This window comes from Podarcis melisellensis, assembly GCF_964234715.1.
Source record: "Podarcis melisellensis genome assembly, chromosome: 5".
NCBI classification, from domain to species: domain Eukaryota; kingdom Metazoa; phylum Chordata; class Lepidosauria; order Squamata; family Lacertidae; genus Podarcis; species Podarcis melisellensis.
The window spans coordinates 36,647,994-36,668,016 of record NC_138537.1 but is presented as its reverse complement, the minus strand read 5'-3'; the positions used below and the strand labels follow the sequence as shown (position 1 = coordinate 36,668,016).

At 44.9% G+C, this 20,023-nt stretch overlaps 1 protein-coding gene across 12 annotated transcripts in view; it reads right to left on the bottom strand.

Moving 5' to 3' along the window:
- Positions 1-20,023, bottom strand: part of EPHB1 (EPH receptor B1) — a 334,289-nt gene that overhangs the window by 306,931 nt on the left and 7,335 nt on the right. For 10 of the 12 annotated variants that reach the window (XR_014168172.1, XR_014168173.1, XR_014168174.1 and 7 more), the window contains exon 1: positions 17,808-18,285. The exons of the other annotated variants lie outside the window; for them this stretch is intronic. Coding sequence is in view for 3 of the 10 variants with exons in the window: in XM_081910345.1 (XP_081766471.1) it covers positions 17,808-17,880 (73 nt within the window). In the remaining 7 variants the exon portion in view is untranslated. Of the gene's footprint in view, positions 1-17,807; positions 18,286-20,023 lie in introns of those variants that run through there. 12 annotated transcript variants of the gene reach the window in all.

Genomic DNA, 20,023 nt, shown 5'->3' with positions numbered 1-20,023 from the left:
TGAAATATTCAGTGGTCCTCTTGTTCAATTATTCAAGGCAAGGATAACAATTTTGTTTATCATTAATCCTTTCTTCAGCTGAACAGATGCTTTTCTCTTTGTGTTTTATTGGCAGGCGCAAATTGACACTAACTGGCATGTTTTCATTATGATGCACAGAGATTTCGCCTCAAGACTCCCATGAATATTATATTACTTTCAGCAAAACAGGCCTTCGGAGCCATGAGAAGCCGAAAGCTACAGGTCTCAGAAGCACTTCAGAAAACCTTCAGCAGTAACCGACCACAGCACAGCCAGACGCCACACCTCGTTTCACAAGCATCTGATAGCAGCATGCCAAAATATGGTGAATTCAGTGGAGTGAGTCTTTTTCTCCTTTTATTTCTTCCTTCTTTCAAAAGACGGTAGGTCTTTCCAGGGGGCTTGTGCACAAACATTATATTCTCCACTCCCATGAGATACACTTTGATGTATTCTCACTTAACCTTGAATTCTAACTACTGCCAAGATGTAGGTCTGCACCCAGCCTGAGGTAAATGCTGGTACTGCCCCCTCATGCATCAGCCAAGTGGTAAAACAGTATGTACACTGAACCATCTTGCTAACATTCTGCTGTGGGCGCCATGTTTGGGGAGAGACGGGTGATGTGGTAACTTTCAGGTTCTAAAGATAAAAGGTAAAGGGACCCCTGACCATTAGGTCCAGTCGTGACCGACTCTGGGGTTGCAGCGCTCATCTCACTTTATTGGCCGAGGGAGCTGGTGTACAGCTTCTGGGTCATGTGGCCAGCATGACTAAGCCACTTCCAGTGAACCAGAGCAGCACACGGAAATGCTGTTTACCTTCCCGCCGGAGCGGTACCTATTTATCTACTTGCACTTTGTACTTTCAAACTGCTAGGTTGGCAGGAGCAGGGACCAAGCAACGGGAGCTCACCCCGTCGCGGGGATTCGAACTTCCGACCTTCTGATCGACAAGTCCGAGGCTCTGTGGCTTAACCCACAGCGCCACCCACGTCCCTCATCTAAAGATGACTTAAGCCAAATAAAGAAGAATGGCTACAAAAATTGAGCAAGTACTTGGAACTCATTAGGTTGACTGAAGCCTTAAGGAACAAGTCAAATAAAATAGTCCAGAAGTAATGGGATTGTCTAAATACCTACCTATCGAGTCAAGGTTCAACCACCAATGTTTGGTTGTGTTTAGAATAAACCTGTAAGTGGGAAAATGTCTCCTTATACCAAGATAAGGAATATATTGAAACACAGAGAAATGGTACTACTTATAGGAAATGAACCACTGTGAGGTCGACGGAAGTCAAAATCAAAAACCAAAAGTATAATAGAAAGAGATTCACCCCAGAATGGTCAGTATTCAGGTAGAGAAGTGACCGTCTGGTATGACTATTATAGTTACCTTGTATTACACTTATGTTTTTTACAGTTTGCATTTGTTCTGCTCTGTTCTGTTTTGTTTTTCTTTTCTTTTTTCTTTTTTCTTTTACTTTCTTTGTGCATTCAGTTGAAATGTTTGTATTCTTTGTTTCATTTGTATTTGCATAATAATTCAATTTTTTAAAAATGACTTAAGGTCTTGTCCTACGTCAAAAGGCTCTCAGAGAAGTTCTCTGTGTTGCCACTTCCATCCACAGAGTGAAGCATTGTGGGGTAAGATGGCCCCACTCTAGAGAGCTGTAGGAATACTGCTATCATTTTGCTTCAGCAGCCAAAACTGTTTAACAGTTTGCCAATAAACCTTCAACAATATTTGCTACCACACTAATGTGACCATGCACCCACAGCTGAGTTTGGCGCCATCTCACCCCGACATTGCCTTTCTCTGAGGAAAGATGCTATGCTATAACGTACGTTCCTTCCTCAGAACAATGAATCGTGGGGTGAGATGGCTCTGCACCATTGGGGAAGAGCCACAGGATTGGGTGAGAAGGCAGCAAAAGGGCACCGTTTGGTAGCACGGCATGTCTCAGTTGGAAAAATGTCTCCAGCCAGCTCAGGAGGCCAGAATGGACCCAACTGCCACCACAGCACTTTCTGTGTGGTGTAGTCTGCATTAATGTGCTAACTACTACATCAGCATTAGATCCAGGCACAATATCATAGCTAGTAATTTTGTGGTAGTGTTTAGTGAAAATTGTAAGCAGAACCCCAGGTGTTCTAGCAGCGGAGTATTTATCATACACTCAAGCCATTGTACATGTTGAGTTTTCTGCTTTTGTGAGAAGGATGCTAACCAGTTGGGGGAAAGCATCCAATAAGCAAAAAGATTGAGATCAGAACCGCTATCAAGCTTAAATTCCAGCCATTGGCTGAACATAGACAATATTGTTTGCAGAACAATAGAGAGACATCCCACCACCTACTAGATTATGGCTTTTACAACCAGAAAAATAAGGCTGCCATTATCCACCCATCTTGAATAAACATATTCCAGGGATGTGGAAACCACAGGAGGTGAGGGGGGGTTGGTCTATGTGCTTCCCATAGTTTTCTTACTAAAATGTAAAGGTAGAGCCAGTGGACACTTTCCAGATTGATCCAATGTAGAAAAAGAAAAAGAAAAAAGAACGTGAATTTTTCTCAAGTATTTTTTTTTAACATGGGGAACGGAGGGGAGCATGGAAGACTCAAGTGTATCATTACACATTGCATTCATAAAGTGGCAATACTTTATAGGAAATTACAAATTAGCTTCTCACCCAAGGATAAGATGATATTTGAATTAACTATCATGCAAATGCAGGGCCTATCTATCAGAACCCACAGTGTTCCCACTTCCAGGAGAATGAAACAGTAATAAATATTGAACAAAGGAAGTTAATCTCGATCCAGTGCTCCTTAATAATTCATAAATATAAAATAAAAAGGCTAGGTCCTTTCATGCTTGTCCAATTTTTCTTACTATTTCTCATTATGTGTATTCTTGCAAAATTGGCTTGTGCTGAAAGTTGCAATCAGTCATGGCTGGGAGCTACCAAAGTTTACTTGGCAAGCAGGGTAGGGCACCTAAGTTTATTCCCCTTTGGTGGACTGATGGGTCTTGCCTCAATCAGAAACAGACGCCGCATTCTATAGGGAAATGAAACTTCTTATTTGAAAGGATATAGGACTGCTTGCCCATGGGCAGGATTTGTTTCAAGCCTGCTCAGGTTTATTTCACTGAAAGATGAACACTGTGAGCTTGTAATTATTCAGGTTGTCCAACCATCTCAAGTAGTGATGGCCACCAACCTGGGTGGCTTTAAAAGAGGATTGGGCAACTTCATGAAAGATAGAGCTATGTATGGTTACCAACCACCATGGCTATGTTCTACCTCCACTGTTGGAGGCAATATGCTTCTGAGTACCAGCTGCTACAGGGAAGAATGTTGTTGTGCTCAGGTTCTGCTTTTGGACATCCCACAGGTTGGCCACTGCGAGAACAGGATGCTGGGAGAGATGGGCTACTGGCATGCTCCAGCAGGCTCTTCTTATGTTCCTATGCTCTTAACACTATAACCTTCTGATACACTCAGCCTGTAGATCCATCTGCCATAATACCAGTATTGTCAAGATGCTGCCAGGAAAGTATAAAGACAATGAAAAGTTCCTTACAGTCTTTTTTTATTTCAATCTTTACAGAGAGATGCTATAGAACCCAGCCTCTTGGATAATGGTGTTGTCCTGAGTGAATCTCCACCCCCCCGTCTCTCCCACTTCTTCATTCGTCATTCTCATCATCTCCTCTACAGGTGCTGCTATGTGCCCTCTGTGTTTGAGCTCTTTGCTCTCCTACTTTTAAGGCTTGCTGGGTTCTGGGAGATGCTTTCTAATGACAATGTGTCAGCCAGCTGCTGCTCTGGCTCTCCCATGATTTCACAACTTTCCCCCTCATCTGCCTCCCTCAAACCCCTCTTGTAAATCTATACTGTATTTTTCCACCCTAGAAGGGCCAGGATGGGAAGGCGTTCTCCACCATTCCTCCTCTGCCCAGTCCCTGACACGTATTCATCCACCAATCCAGGCCTTTTGCACACTTCACTCAAACAGCCAGCTATCCTTCCCATATTGGGGCATTCACTAGCAAGCTACCCAAGTACCCTACCTATGCAGAGGTGGAACAGATGGACAGAGCAGATAAAAAGGCTACAAGGTCCACACAAACTGGATCTTATTGTAATGCATATGCATTTATTACAAACAGCTTTATCCCACTTTCTGGGATGCTGCTGCAGCTATTGACTTCTTACTAGATTTCGGCCGTTTTCACCCAACTGCACTATGTCCATCTTCTGTCAAAATACACTTACATGTCATGTGAACTTAGAGCACTGTATCCAAGTGCAAAATTTTATTGTATGTACTAAAGAGCACTTAACACCCCAACTATCAGCTGCCATTTGAGGCTTAAAAATAACTCGGCATTTCAGCTAAAGCGTTCATCTTTTGGGGAAGGGGAGAGAACATGAGGATCCAAAGGCTGCCCACATCACCAATGGCGTTAAGTATGGCAGAATGGTGATGCCCTCACTCAGGCAATGCCAAGTAAAGGAGTCTGAATGGGGCATATCTGCACCAAAGCTGGCATTAGCCTGCCATGTCAGTCATGTATAGCAATACTAACTGCACTGTTTCAAGGATGGCTGCGTCAAGGTCGTTCTTGCATCAAACTGAGCCTTGTTATCTGAATGTCAGAACAAAAACCCTTTTTCAATCTTTACAGCATTTCATAACACTGTACAGTATGAGTCATCAGGGTCATCTGTAGCCTAGAGAAGAACCTTGGCATTGCTCCTCTTCAATACCAGAGCACAGACTAGCACCATTACATTTGAGCGAATCTTTGTGCCATGCACACACGAGTACCAGGTGAAATAACCTTGCCTCTTCTGTCTTCCTTTCCTCCCCACCCCTCCAAATAAAATGTGATCACAAGCTAAATTCCAGGGATGCATAATAATTGGCATTCTCCCTCCCCCTTCAAATACTCAAGGATGTTAGGCTGGAAATGGAAACAATATAAATAGCCCAGGCTTGATGTACAATAGCAATTCAGATGCTTTCTTAGATAGGGAATTGTTCGAGATGCCAGCTGTGCTATTTGCTCAAGCTCTGGATGTATCACCTAGAATTTGCAATATGGTATCCTCTTTGGATCGGGACGCAGGTGGCGCTGTGGGTTAAAGCCTCAGCGCCTAGGACTTGCCGATCGAAAGGTCTGCGGTTCGAATCCCTGCGGCGGGGTGCGCTCCCGCTGCTCGGTCCCAGCGCCTGCCAACCTAGCAGTTCGAAAGCACCTCCGGGTGCAAGTAGATAAATAGGGACCGCTTACCAGCGGGAAGGTAAACGGCGTTTCCGTGTGCGGCTCTGGCTCGCCAGAGCAGCAATGTCACACTGGCCACGTGACCCGGAAGTGTCTCCGGACAGCGCTGGCCCCTGGCCTCTTAAGTGAGATGGGCGCACAACCCCAGAGTCTGTCAAGACTGGCCCGTACGGGCAGGGGTACCTTTACCTTTATCCTCTTTGGATTTACTTCAAACCCATAGCTCCCTTTGTGTCTTGCTAACTTGGGGGCTGGCCATAAATGAGCTGCCCACCGCTGGCTCCAAAGTGCAATAATATATATATATTAGCAAGTCAAACACAGAGGGGCTCGTGCTGAGAGTTGTATGCGACAATGAAAGGAGACCCTCTGGCTGGTGCTTAGATGGCTTGGGGATTACATGCTGAGAAACATGTGCGAAAGGAAAACATTCAAGTCCTCCTGAAGTTTGCAAGAAGTGGGGGTGTTATCATTTCAGGAGGTAGTCAGCATCTGGCAGAGTGGGCTTTTTTTAAAATAGCTCTTTCCCTTTTGTTTCAGGCAGAGGGAAGGGAGACTATAATTAAACTGTGGTGGAAGCCATCTCAATTGCCTTACATCAACCTGCTTTGATTCACTGAGGCCTGGCAATGTGCAGACTCTTGGCTGGTTTTTTGAACAAAAAAGTAAACAAAACTGAGGAACGCTTAGCTACTCCAGCTGATTGTCACTATATTAACACAGAGAAAAGGCAGAGGACACAATCAGATATTGATAAGGAGAGAGGCAAGTAAGTGAACAATGGGGTGGACATGCACAATTAAAAAAAAATAGGGGGTCTATTTTTTACAGCACAGTTCTGTGCACCTCTACTCAGAAATCCCACTGTAATGTAAATGGGATTGATTCCCTGGTAAGTGGGTATAGTATTGCATGCACATACAGTGGTACCTTGGCTCCCAAACTTAATTAGTCCCGGAAGTCTGTTCCAAAACCAAAGCGTTCTAAAACCAAGGCATGCTTTCCCAAAGAAAGTAATGCAAAATGAATTAATCCATTCCAGGTTTTTAAAAACAACCCCTAAAACAGCAATTTAACATGAATTTTACTATCTAACGAGACCACTGATCCATAAAATGAAAGGAATAATCAATGTACTGTACTATAAAATAAATAGGACAGTATTGTAGATGATAAAATTAAAAAAAAAAAATTCTTACATGCACTGATGATAGTCATTGTTTGGATGGGGGGCTTTTATCCATTTCTGCAGTCGCACAATCAATCAGTCAGTAGCTGAACTGGGTTCCACACAGTCACAAAAACAAAGTCACAAGCCACAGTCACAAAGTCCAATAAAATGAAGAACAAGTCACAGTCAAAAAAACCGAAAAAGCCACACAAACAAAAACACAAAAAATAGCAAAAACGAAAGCTCCAAATATCACCTCTGTGTTGAGTGGGTGCTTGGGAATCAACAGCCGACAGACTCAACAGAAAGCTTCTGATTAGCAGCGTTGGACTCAATTTATAAATGGAACACACTCAACAGGAAGCGGAACATGTTCTGCTTCCAAGGCAAAGTTCACAAACCGGAACACCTACTTCTGGGTTTGCAGCATTCTATTTCCAAGTTGTTCATAAACTAAGTTGTTCTAAAACCAAGGTACCACTGTACTTGCATTGTTGCGAATCTCAGCAGTTAGTCATCTCCTTTTATATTCTTGCAAATTTCAGTAGTTTCAACCATGATCAATTTGGGCCTAAGCTATGGTGGCCTTGTGTTGTACTTTACAGAGGACCCTTCTTTAAATGAATTCCTCTGTCTGAAGGGAGAGCAGGGGTCTTGAAGTAGCCCATCAACATTAGCATCTAGGCAAGAGGTTGAGCAGACACATAGGTCACCTGGCCACAGTCTTCCCTACAGTGTTGAAAAGTATTGCACTTCTGCGCAAATTGTGTTGTATTCTACTCAGAGCACACCCACTGAAATGAAGGAATGACTTCCTTAGGTCTATTAATTTCAATGGGTCTACTTTGAGTAAGCTACATAAACCCATGATTTTAGAATTGGCATCTACACATGTAAGTTAAGAGATGCTAATATTATGCAGAACTGGATATATAAGGCAAAACACACAGGTACCATTCTGCTCATTCATTATGTTAGAAACTAGCTTGTTCCTCTCTTTCAGTGTGCTTTTTTAGTAAATGAATAGAATCAGGCTAGTGGTTGACATTTAAGAAAGCAGATTAGAAATTTGGCAAAAGCTATGGAGATGCATCCATTGTCCACAGAACAAACTTCTTGGTTCAGTTTTAAAGCCTTTTATTTCCCCCTAGTGGGATAATGATTGCTGCCTAATAGTAAACAATTCAAGTAGACATGATTTTAGTTCAGCTATGATTGGCAAAAAGTGCCCATAAACAAAAGGTAGCAACAGAGTTCATGACAGGAATTTGTTTTGTATTTTTAAAATATCATTTCATCCCTCCTGAGTTTGTAAGCATTAAAAGAAAAGCCTACTCTACTATTGCAAATACCCATAAAGCCAATAATTATTATATCCATTCTGCGGGGGGCAGTGCTGTGGCCAAGAAAATGTGGGTTACACAAGTCCTGCACAGAAACCCAGGTGTTATTATACCCATTTTTAGTGGGGTATAGAGCTGCGTAGTTTGAACCCTGAAGTGTAGTCCAATATTCTTTAGCTTGGTGTCGAGTCATTTAGGAAAACGCAGGGGCAGTCAAGTTGAACACAGTGGTACCTCGAGTTAAGTACTTAATTCGTTCCGGAGGTCCGTTCTTTACCTGAAACTGTTCTTAACCTGAAGCACCACTTTAGCTAATGGGGCCTCCAGCTGCCACGCCGCTGGAGCACAATTTCTGCTCTCATCCTGAAGCAAAGTTCTTAACCTGAGGTAATATTTCTGGGTTAGCGGAGTCTGTAACCTGAAGCATATGTAACCTGAAGCATATGTACCCCGAAGTACCACTGTATAACTTCACTGGAGTGAAATTAATTAAAAGCTAGAGGAGATGAAGGAAGCCTGAGGATAAACTGGGGACTCACCTGTAGGCAGAAAAACTTTCTGTGTTGCCAAGTCCATCCACAGATGAAGTCTACATACTGAGAAACAATGGAGGGATATTGTAAACCTGGAATATTAATTTCTCAAATGCTACATCTACTCAGGCCCACCTCCAGACTGTCACCAGATCTACCAGAAATGGTAGCTCTGTTCTCTACTGCTTTGAATGTATGCATGGTGTATGTTTATTTGGAGTATTTACTCTTTCCCCCTCTTGGAAAAATTCCTGCAGACACCCAAGATATGGCATGCCAGTATTAGCATGTGTTGGAAGCAAGTGGGACCAGCACTCACCAGATCAGTCAACATGCTGATAATCGCTTCTTGGTATAAAAATGGGAATGCAGTTTGGCCTTTTGTTGCCATTCTCAAGTGCTACACAAACAGGCACTCCTGTAAAAAGAAGTAGAATCCTGGGGGGAAAGGATACAAGAGCAGTCTGGAGTGCTAGATGACATGCCTTCTAGTGGAAGATTCATCCACTGTTTTGCTATAGAAAATGATTTCATCTTGACTGTACTAAATAAATGAGCCTCGCTATCAATACTTTCTCCACGGTGTCACAGAGAGCACAACAAGAATCAATAATTTAATATAAAGCGCTCTTAAAGAAGGAGGAGCCGATTCTGTGATACAGAATCATTATATGGCTTTTATTGGACAGAACCATATTAGATTACAGGTGGGGAAATGGATGACTGAATGCTCCCCCATGGAGGAGGGGACAACCCGAACCCCTCTTCCTGAACATAGTAAACTAGCCAAGGACAGAAAAGACAACTGAAAAATCCTTTTCTCTGATATGCTAGTTTTTCTGTGTACCTGCTAGGTTTTCCAGGGTGGAAGGTAGCATTCAAACATACAATCCCTCAGCCGATGCTGGAATTTAAATAAAGGCAGACCCACCACTATAGTGGCACTGTAAAGCTGAAGAGAAAAAGACAGCTCACACTTTGGTTATTCACTCTTGCCTGTGTGGAGACCCACAAAAAAAATCGAATTTAGTGTGCACACACACAAGAATGTGTAAAGCAGAGGATTTTCTAAAACAGAGCCCTAAATCCTTCATTGAGTAAAATATCCTAACTGAGTCTAGGAAGATTTAAAAGAATGAAATAAGTGTCATAAAAAGGTGTTTTCTTTATAGGACCTTGGAGGGAGGCACTCAATTTGGCTTCAAATCAAATCAGATGGAATAAATTGCTATACCATACCTCAGACATACTTCATCCAAAATCTCCCTTTCAATTGGAAATCTCTCCCAGGATATTGCTTTATTATCAAAGTAATTTCCTCGATAGACTAAAAATAATAAGGTTCCTCTTTGTCAAGTTTCGGAAGGTTATGATTAAAGTTGTCAAGGGCCTAACAGGGACTCGACAGTGTAGGGAGGCACAAAGAAGGTTCTGGAAATTATTTGAAGCCCCTCCCTTTCCCACATAACTCTGGATCATAAGCAAATGAACTGTGGCATGTGCCGTAAAGGAAAAGCCATAAAACATTGAGTTGCGATCAGAAGAACTGTGACTTGAGTACTGTGTTAAAAACAATCCCTTGATAAAAAGATACAGAGCAAGACAGCTAATTACAAATTGTAACCCTAAACCAGGGGATTTGGCCTAAACTCATTTCAGGTCAACTCATGAGCTTGATCAAAAGTTGCTTAACTGGTTTACAGGCCACTGTTCAACTGCAGTAGCTTTTTTCTAGAGCCTCTGCATTTTTATACAAGTTCAGAGAGAACCTCTGGCCAGGTGTCCTGAGCTGAATCTTGCCCACGCCTTGTGGGCTTTCCTTCCCACCCATCACCCCACTTGCTTGCCACCTCAGGTGCTTACCAGACCACATGTTCACCCCTCATGTTTACCTGCTGTCAGTGGCTGAGCCATTCTAATTTGTCCTGCAATGCTCTGGGAGTAATGCTGCATCACATCTCAAGTCAATTGCCAAGAGGTGAGTCAAATGACAGCACCAAATGGCTCTGATTAAGTTTCTGGAGGCAGCTACTGGCCCTGTATTTGTAAGTATTTAGAAAGGCCCTGGAGAACAAGAGGGCATGGGATTGCTTACAGGGGTCGTTTCTGTCTAAGAATATCAGTTTCATCTGTCTGAAATTTAGGCAAGTCCTTTGCTGGCACAGAAAACTAGTGCACCTCTGAAGAAGATATACCTTTGAACCGCATTGGGCATTTATCCTTCTACTTAATAAATTCTCCAACTGTCACCTGTTCGATGTGCTTTCTTGCCCTCTTCCTGAACCCAAACCAAGGGCAAGGTGGGATACCCCAGGAACAACATTCAATGGGCTTTCATCACATGCTTGCAAGGAATACACTTGTTAATTGTTCTAAAGGCTGATCAAGAAAATGTATGTGTACCTTGAAGGCGGGGGTCATAAAAATGAAACATGCTTCCTATTTCAATCCAGGGGGGGGCGGGGACTGTGCAAAAGTTTAAGAAACATAACTGCAATCATGTTCACAGGAACACAGAACCCTCCTATAATCTTAAGTGCCTTTAACTCGACAAAAGCACCATTTGTGAGCCTAATTCTATCCGAAATCAATGGCAGCCAAGCGAGTCTGACGACTTCACTCATGCTCAGCTGCTCCACTATTTCTCCTGGCTATAAAGGAACAGCCCAGATGTCACTGAAGATTCATCCATCTGCCCCCTCCGCTTCGATGAGTTCCAAAACCACTTGACAGAAGGGTGAAGAGGCTTCTCTGCAAACATCATACCATATCTGAAAACCAAAGGCCCCTGCAAATCTGGGTGGTGAAGTGCAAAGCCCTTGCTCCGCTTGTGTAGCCTGATTCCAACTACTTTATAAGAGAATGAGACACCGAGGGCAGCTGTGGTATCTCCTTTGTTGAAAGATTTCAAGAGGAAACTGGAAATGTCTCACAGGCTCTGCCTTATATCTCAGAAACCTTAGGGCAGTGGGTTGGAGATGAACCACTAAGCCTCTTCCAATGTTATAGCTTGATGACAGTGGTCAGCAACTAGTGGCTCCTGGCCAACAAAACTTGGCCCTTTCAATGTTGCTGCTTGCCCCATTCACTGCAAGCCCAAAGAAGCACAGAAGGGGAAGCAAGATACATGGATGTGGAGTGGGGGGGGGAGCACATCTTGCCTTGCTCTTGCACAAGGAAAATGGAGAATGTAAGACACTTGAGACCATGCATGTAAACAATTCCTTTCTCTTCCTGTTGAGGAAAGAGCTACAAGTGAGCTGGGGTGACTAGCTGGTCACCAGAAAGGGTGGCACTTCATCTGCCATGGGACTGGATCCAGGAAAAAGACCACAGAGAAAGGAGCTGGACAAAGCTGGCTTTCCCATCCCATTTCCAGAAGCTCACAGAAAGTGCCTTCATCTGATCTGGGGGGATCCCCTCTTCCCTCATCCCTCAGCTCATGCCAAACAGCAGATGGTCCGACCCATGGGAGAGGCTTTTGGAGAGAGTTCCAGTTGGACAAGGAGAGGATGGGGAAATCAGCTTCTGCCAACCCCCTTCCATAGGCATTTGTCTGAATCCAACCCATTATTCCCCAAAGAAAGGAAAACTCATTGCTTCCTGGTGTTCTCTGGTTTTAGCTTATGGCAGGGGGACCTGTGAAGGAGAGTGCAAGGATATAAGACCATCCGCTATAAAGGGCTTCAATTTTCCACAAATAAACTTAGTCATCCATCAACCAACTTTCCATCTTGCCTTGTGTTTGTTTTTAGACATGCTTTTGAAGTGGAATGGATACCGTTTCAAGACCTGACACCATTGTTTTTCCTTTACTAAATGATACATCCAATTAACATGTACTTAAATATACTTCTTGGTTGACCCTATGAAATCAGTTAAAGCGACTGGGGTATAAAAAGTTATATGAATGCAGGCAAGCGAAGAGGGAATAATTGCAATTGTGAGAGTACAAACTGTGTACTGGGATGTTGTTTGGGGTTTTGTGTTGGTGGCCAGGTTGTTTGCTGTTGGTATTTTGTATCTTTAGATTTTGTTGTGATTTATGTAGAAATTGTTCAGTTTGGTTTTGTATTTCTTAACGTTTTATTTATTCTTTTTGTTATGTTGTAGTTATCTCTCTTTTCATGTTGGAAGCTGTCTTGAGCATGGCTTGAACTGTGGAAAGACGGAACACAAATAAAATTATGTATGTGTGTACATACATATAGGTACAGGCACATACACTCCATTTGAAAATCCTCACCCAATTTTGAGTTGGGCCTAGATTTCTTCAGATTTAGAGCTGACACAAAATAGGATTCATCTTTGCCCCTGCCACAAGCCAGTCTCCTTTGCCACTAACTAGCCCTCCCCTTCCCAACAACAAAAATACCTTTTATCTCTGAGGAGGAGGTAACCAACAAAGGGGCCGGCTCACTAGACAGTAGAGGCTTTTGCCAACCTTCAGATACACCATCGATTGGGGAGGTGGGGGCCAGGCCTCTTCAATATTCTGCAGCCAGACAGGCCCTGTCAGCCCTCCTGCAACTGCAGTGGGGTCCAGTGGGCCCTCCCAAAGTTACAACAAGCCCCGCTGGGCCTTTCAGAGGGCGCAAAGGGCCCCATCAGGCCACCTCACACTGTGTGATCTCACGCAGAACCTGGTGTGCCTGCCAACCTCTTAGTAATTGGAAGGATGCCATTGGGCACGATTTGGGTTGTTGCCGGGGAGAGCTTTGTGTATTTTTTATAAACTGCAGGTGTTGCTATTATAATGTATCTTATTTTATGCTTATGATTTAAACACATTGGATGCAATTCATTTCTGGCTGCATCTGATGTGAGTCCAACAACATCTGGATGGCTACAGGTTCCCAAAGCCTGGACTAAAAGCATTCCAATAAGTGTTCTTTCAATGGGCTTCACTCATGAATGTTCATCATTTGATGACTTCAAGAAGGGTGGATTGCATGTGAGAATGGACCAACACTGATCCAACACCACAGAGAGAACTTATTGGTCACTTTAAATGCAATGCTTTCCTTTTTATAAAGTTTTTATTTGTGTGGTTTTTTCAGAATTTCTTTTTTAAATTATAATGTTTACAAGAATGAAAATATTACACAATCAAATCAAATACTGTTAGTGTATTGTTATAGAAAAAAAGAAGCTATATAGGCAACTGGGGGGAAATGGAAATAAAAATGTCAAACAGGAATTTCCAGTTAAGTTCCCAGTATACAAAAAAACAGGTCTGTGAGTTCAGAAACTGTTCCTATGTATCCTTTGGTAGATTTTATCAAAATAGCCCCAGTTACTCTGCTGCAGTTCAAGTTTTCACAGGAGTATGGGACTTTTAAGTTGTACCATCTTTACTGGGTTCTGGTCTGGTTTTTTATTTTATTTTTTAGTGCAATTAAAAGTGCTTTAAACTATGGATGGGGGATCAGTGGACTACTCCCAAATGCTGCTGGACTCCAGCTCCCATCAACCCCAACAAGCATGGTCAATTATCAAAGATCATGGGCATTGCAGTCCTCTCTCAACATCTTGAAAGTTACAAGTTCCCCAACTCTGCCCTAAACAGTTGGAGACCAAGATATCTGGAAAAAATATCTTCCCACATGAATCTGCCCACCCACTCTTTGTCCATGAAAGCAAATACTTTGTATGAGAGGTACAGCTGATGGGTGCATGGGGCAGGGCCTTCTGGGTTGTGGCACCCAGCCTGCAGTTGAGCTGCTATTATGAAGTCCCAGATTATCCTTTGAAACTTTAACAAGGAGGCACCCTGTTTGGAATACCATCCTCTAGCCACCACATAAAGTTAGCAACTATTAGAAATAAAAGCCCTCTTAGCATTAGGGCTCAGAACTATCAGTGTGGTGTCCATTTGCAGTGAACATCCTAGGACTAGGCCAATAGTGTTTATAATCCTGCTCCAACACATATGTTAATGAAACACTTTTCAACTTGAGTCCATTCACACATTCAGCTGCCAGTCATCAAGTGTGCAGAAGATGAGTGTTGAGAAATCAAGGCGATTTATATGCATGTGTGAAACAGGCTGGTGGCTCTATCATCCCTGCATTTTGACAAAAATTGACTTTTAAGCTACTCGTACATTATCCCCAAAGACTGCATGCTGAAGGAAAACTGGTCCATTTCACTTCAACGCTGCACTGGCAATACCAAAATCTTTAACAATGAGAGCAAGAACAAAAAGCAGCTAGAGGGGATTTGCTCGTCCCTGACTACGCCCCCATCCCATATGCAAAAGGAAATAGGAAAATGTTCACAATGCCTCTGGAGAATTCCCCATTCATTTCAATAGTCAGAATGTATCAAGTCCTGAAATCACAGCCTGGCTTGAAAACTTAATATTTAGTGTCACGCTTCTCTCCCCCCCCCCCCACTCCTGTGTTTTCTGCAAACTTTAACAGACACTCTTCTGCCACAAGCTGTCTTGCCATAGTGCATATTAGCACTCACCCATTGTCTAGGATCTCTCCCTCCCCTCACACACACACTCCTGACAATAGCATTCCAGCCAATACCATAATCCATAAACCAACCTAAATCCCAAGTATCGGTGCAGGTATTGTGAAACCATGCAGCACAGCCCCTGCCACTCCCAGCCATTGTCATTTTTTGCTTTGCTGGGATTTAAGCCATTCCTCACTGTGGTTACTAGGAATTAGCTAGGTAAGCAAAGCTGTTTGCCCTGGGGTTAGCTGAGCTGTGCACTCCTGAGATTTCCAGAACAAAAAAAAAGTAAAGAGGGGAGGGGGTTAAAAGAAAATGAGCCACCACCCCTTCATAATTTCGTACTGAAGCAGAGGTTGTTCATGCATGCAAGGCAGCGCAACGACCAGACTGTGGCCAGCTTTACGTGTGGCAAAATAGCACAATGGAACAAGGGTACTAGAGGTTGTTTTACCGCCAGAACAGCAACTTGATTTACAGGATGCATACGTATTTGTTTATCTGCAACTTTAAAGAGGCTGTCTTGAACTCTCTTAGAAATACCTGCCATTCGTGAATTCACTCTATGCCTTTTGAAAATGCAGCCAGAAGTGTGAATTTGGAAAAACGGAAACAAAAATAACACAGCAAGGAGATACTTGGTAGGTAAACAACGGGGAGGAAAGTGATACAGAAACAGTGTTTCAAAGGATCATAGGGCAAAATGCAAAGGATGGTTTCTTTTATGAAATGTAACAGATCCTTTGTGCAACTCCTTTGTGGGTGTTGCTGCTGCTGCTGCTGCTGCTTTTAAAAAAATCAAACCCTACCTACTCACAAAAACATTCTCCCACCTCTTGTAGAAGTCTAAGATGAAATAATACCAATGAAATTTCAGCCATGTAAAGCAGGCTCTGTCTTTAAGGAGCTACGCCACATCCTAGCCATGCCGTCTCTCACACACCCCCGCCCTCTCCCTCTCTAGTCCACTAAATTCAAAACAGTAATAAAAAAGTGAGAGAAGTAGCGCAAATTAAGCAGCTATTATCTCATCGCCTTCAGTAGACAGTTTTTATTCTCTCCCCAAATGTTGAATACGCATGTTGCAATAAAGCATCATTAGCGTTCCTACTTTGCGTTCTTGGCAAGCAAAAATCAATACAAATAGCTAAGCCTGGGCTGCTAAACTAAACCTTAAGGGCTGTGTCTCCTTAAAATCGCCCCCATTCCTGCCAGCTTCTAATTGTCAGCAGCAAAGAAGGGAGCAAGGTCCAGAGCCCCCGTCCCTCCCAACACACAGACACACGGTGCTTCCAGCAGGCAGCAGCCTCCTCCCTTGAACCTAGCATTTTTTTAAAAGAAAGAAAAAGCCCCTGCAAAGACAACCAGCTGGGAGAAGATCAGTGCAAGAAGGAATTTGTCTTTTGAAAAGGAAAGGAAAAGATCGTCAGTGCTTTTCTCCCGGCTAATCTCATCCCTCAATTACATCATGGATAAGGCGGGGATTAAAAGGTGGATCCCTGCAGCCCTCAACAAAAAAAAGAGGAGACTTGGAGGTTTTTTTAAGAAAAGAAAACAGTCACGGTGTTATTTATAGAAGATGGTCCCCGTCGTAAGACTAACAGGCTTCCCGGGGTTTAAGAAAGCAAGGATTTTAGACCGCAAGGTTTCCAAAGTTGCACTGCCCTGTTGCATCCAGGCAGCAGCTAAAGCGGTTTCATGGTTCCATTTAATTGCACCAGCTGAACATCTTCTGAATGGTCACGTTTGTCATTCATCATCCTAGCGGGGATGACTGACAGCACTACACCCTCCTCCTCCTCCTCCTCCTCCTCCTAGTACTGTCCTGTGGACCCCGAAGTGACTCTTCATAAAGATGCCCCCAACTAGATTGGGGCAGCTATGCAAAAGGTCACAAGTTGCTCATCACCAAAGGTTGGAGACCAAAGGATGTCCTCCCCACTCCTCCCCAGGTTGGTGAAATCCCTGAGCCACTCCCCACCCCCCACACCTCCTTTGTGGGAGTGGGAAAGTTTCTTTCGCGGGTGTCCCTTCGCTCTACAAAACCGAGGGCTTGCTCGTTCCTTGTGTGAATGAGTGTGTGCTACAAACTCCCAGCCACGATCTATAGACAGCAGAAAACGGATTCTAGGAGCCAAGATTTGCTTTATGGCTTGATTCATTCAAGGGGTGGGGGAAGGAGGGCTGTGACAGGTTGTACACCACACACACACGCCCCAGCCACGGTTGAGAAGCGCGGGGTCTTCGGTTCTCAAATGACCTCTTTGCTCCTGCGATTGTCTAGCTCGGTTATATACTGCGATCTACCGGGGCGGACTCCCGCGTTAAGCGACACCTCGAAAGAGGCACGCGCGCGGAGCATCCGCGCTACTTCCGCGTCAAAAGCCATTGGCAAGGCATGCCCGCCCGGGTTCTCCTCTGCAATTCCCCCCGCCACAAACGCGCACACAAACGGCCAGCTCCGCGAATATCGGGTGGGGAAGCGCCCGTCGAGGAGGCGAGGCACAGGCGCAAGGTGCGCCCCGTCTCCCAAGAGCGAGACGCTTGCGCACCTCCCGTTCGCGGGCGGAGAGAGGACCCTTCCTCGTCTCCGGCAGCCCGAGCTGCCCTGGGGGCCACCCGCTTCCCGGGGCCGAGCCAGGCTGCTCGACGGCCAAGGGTTTCGCTCTGCGCGCCACGGGGGCAGGGGGGAAGGCCGGGGGCTGCGAAGCCCCCCGGAAGCCTGGCCGACCAGCCAGCCCCACAAACTGCATTGCAACCTCTGGCTGGCGAGTCAGGAAGGGCTGCCAGGCGCTTCCCAGCCTCCACTGCCCGCTCGTCCCCCCGGAGTCCCCCTGCCTTCCTCCCGGAGAAGGTGCCTGGGCGAGGCAGAGCCCCGCGGGCGCGTCCCGAGAAGCCGCCGCCGCCGCCGCCGCCCCCAAACGGAGCCCAAAAGTTTTCTCGCCCTCCGCCGCCGCCGTCGGGGCACTTTACCTTCCACGGCTGCGATCGCAGATGCCAAGCAGAACAGCACGACAAAATCCAATGGCATGGGCGCGCCAACCATGATGCGGGCGCACCCGCGGAGAAATAGCTCCTGGTCGGGCGACCGCGCTTAGTTCCCTTCCCGCTGCTCCGCGGGCTCCGCTTCAACCAGACGCGGAGATGCAGCGACCGATCTAGATCCGTTCACACACACAGAGAGAAAGAACGATCTCCACTCCGGATTATAGCCCCGTCGCCCGCGTGGGTCCGTGTGTGCGTGCGTGCATGCGTGTCTGTGGATATGTGTGTGTGTGAAGGTATGTGCGAGTGTCTGGGTGGGTGGGTGCGTGCGTGTGTGTGTGTGTGAGGTGTGCGTGAGAGAGCGAGGGAGTGTATATTTTAGTGTCACATTGCAAGCCGTAGTAAAGTGTACAGTGAGAACTGGATCAGCCACTGAGGCTGCAAGGAGGGAGGGGGGAGAGAGAGAGGCTTCCCCGCCTCCCCCCCCCCCGCACCCGCGCGTACCATCCACACTCTTCCCACCCCCGGCAGCTCCTGTCCAATCAAGGAACCCAACCTGCAAAAATCCCCCGGCCAATCAGCGGCGAGCGCTGCCTTCCGCTGGTATTGTTAGTTTTAGAAAAACTTTTGCTAAGGGAAGAGAGCGAGGGACGAGGGAGAGAGAGCGCCGAAGGAAGGGAAAGAGCGGCCCCTAGTGACTGATCGGGAGCGCTGCGCTCTTGCTTCCACGGATGCAGCATTAATTCGGGGCGCTGCACGCAGAAGCAGCCCCTGCTTTTAAGCTAACGAGAAGCCACCTATTTAAATATCTTCAGCAGCGTTCGGCTTTTGTTTACAGCGCGCTTCCTCGCGGCCTCCTGTGCCTTTCTGAAAGATTCCTCTTGTCCCTACGATCAACGGGAAATCGCAGGAATGTATTCCACCTAACAGAACACATGAACAACATGATGAAGGCGGAACTTGCCTGCTAACTAATATCCAGACAATCGGAAGGGTTTGCTTAATCCTAGTCTCCAGAGCCAGAGATTTCCTGAACCTGCTGCTGCTGTCGCTGACGAGGCTTGGCCCCGGACCATCTTAATCCCACTAATAACCCTTGGGATCCAAAGTCTCTTTTCTTTCTCTCTTTCGCTTTTTAGTGATTTTAATTACATTTGGACTGGACACAAGGCACTTTGCCTTTGAGGATCACAAGATGACATCTCTGGCTTTTAACAAGCTATACAGTTTATAGGGATAGCTGTCGTTTGTTGATTTCTTTTTTTAAAGTTGTATAGAAATTATTGTTGATTGATTGATTTGTGGAATTTATATACCACCCTTCATCCAAGGATCACAGGACAATTTACAGTAGAAATAGAAATAGACCCACTTTACACTAAACAATAGTTTTAAAAATATGTGTATTCATTCAGTGAGGAAAGGACATGAAGGACACAAATCATGAGGACTGGATAAGAGCCTTGCTGGGTGAACTAGTCCCCCATCCTGTCTTCACAAGCAGGAACTGTATGCCAGCACCCCTCCTCTGGTTTCCATCAAATGATATCTAGAAGGATACTATCTGATTGTGTTTCTTTAAAAATACATTTTAAAGCCTGCTTGTTGCAGGAAAGGGTAACTGTGTTTTTTGGGAGAGAACATCACAAACGGTGCAACCACTGAGAAGGCTCAATGCATCATCATCATCATCATCATCATCATCATCATCATTATCATCATTATTATATCTGTTATGTACTGAGTTGAATAGGATCCTAAAGGCAGCAGTCTGATTGGTCCTAGAACAATAAGATTCAGAATGCAGCAGTCTGATTGGTCCACAGGAGCCACCCAATCCAGCTCCAGGTGGAAGGGAATCCGCAACCTGATTGGCTTACAGGAGAATCCCGGAATTAGCCAATCACGTGGGGCCCATTGTGTAAATAATGTATATAAGGCAGACATTCTGGGGGAACTTCCATTCCTCCTCCCCACTATGAGCTGAATAAAGAGCATGAAATCCACTCTCGACTCTGAGCGTATTTCAATATCATTTATACCCCGCCCATCTGGATGTGTTGCCCCCAATACAGCCACAAAGCCAGTTTGATTGTTTGATATTCAAAATGTTGTTACCCATTTTTCTCCCAACAATTGATTTTCAGACTAAAGTGGCTGAAGCTCTGGGGATGACTCGTTGCTGAGCAAAAAGGCATGCTCAG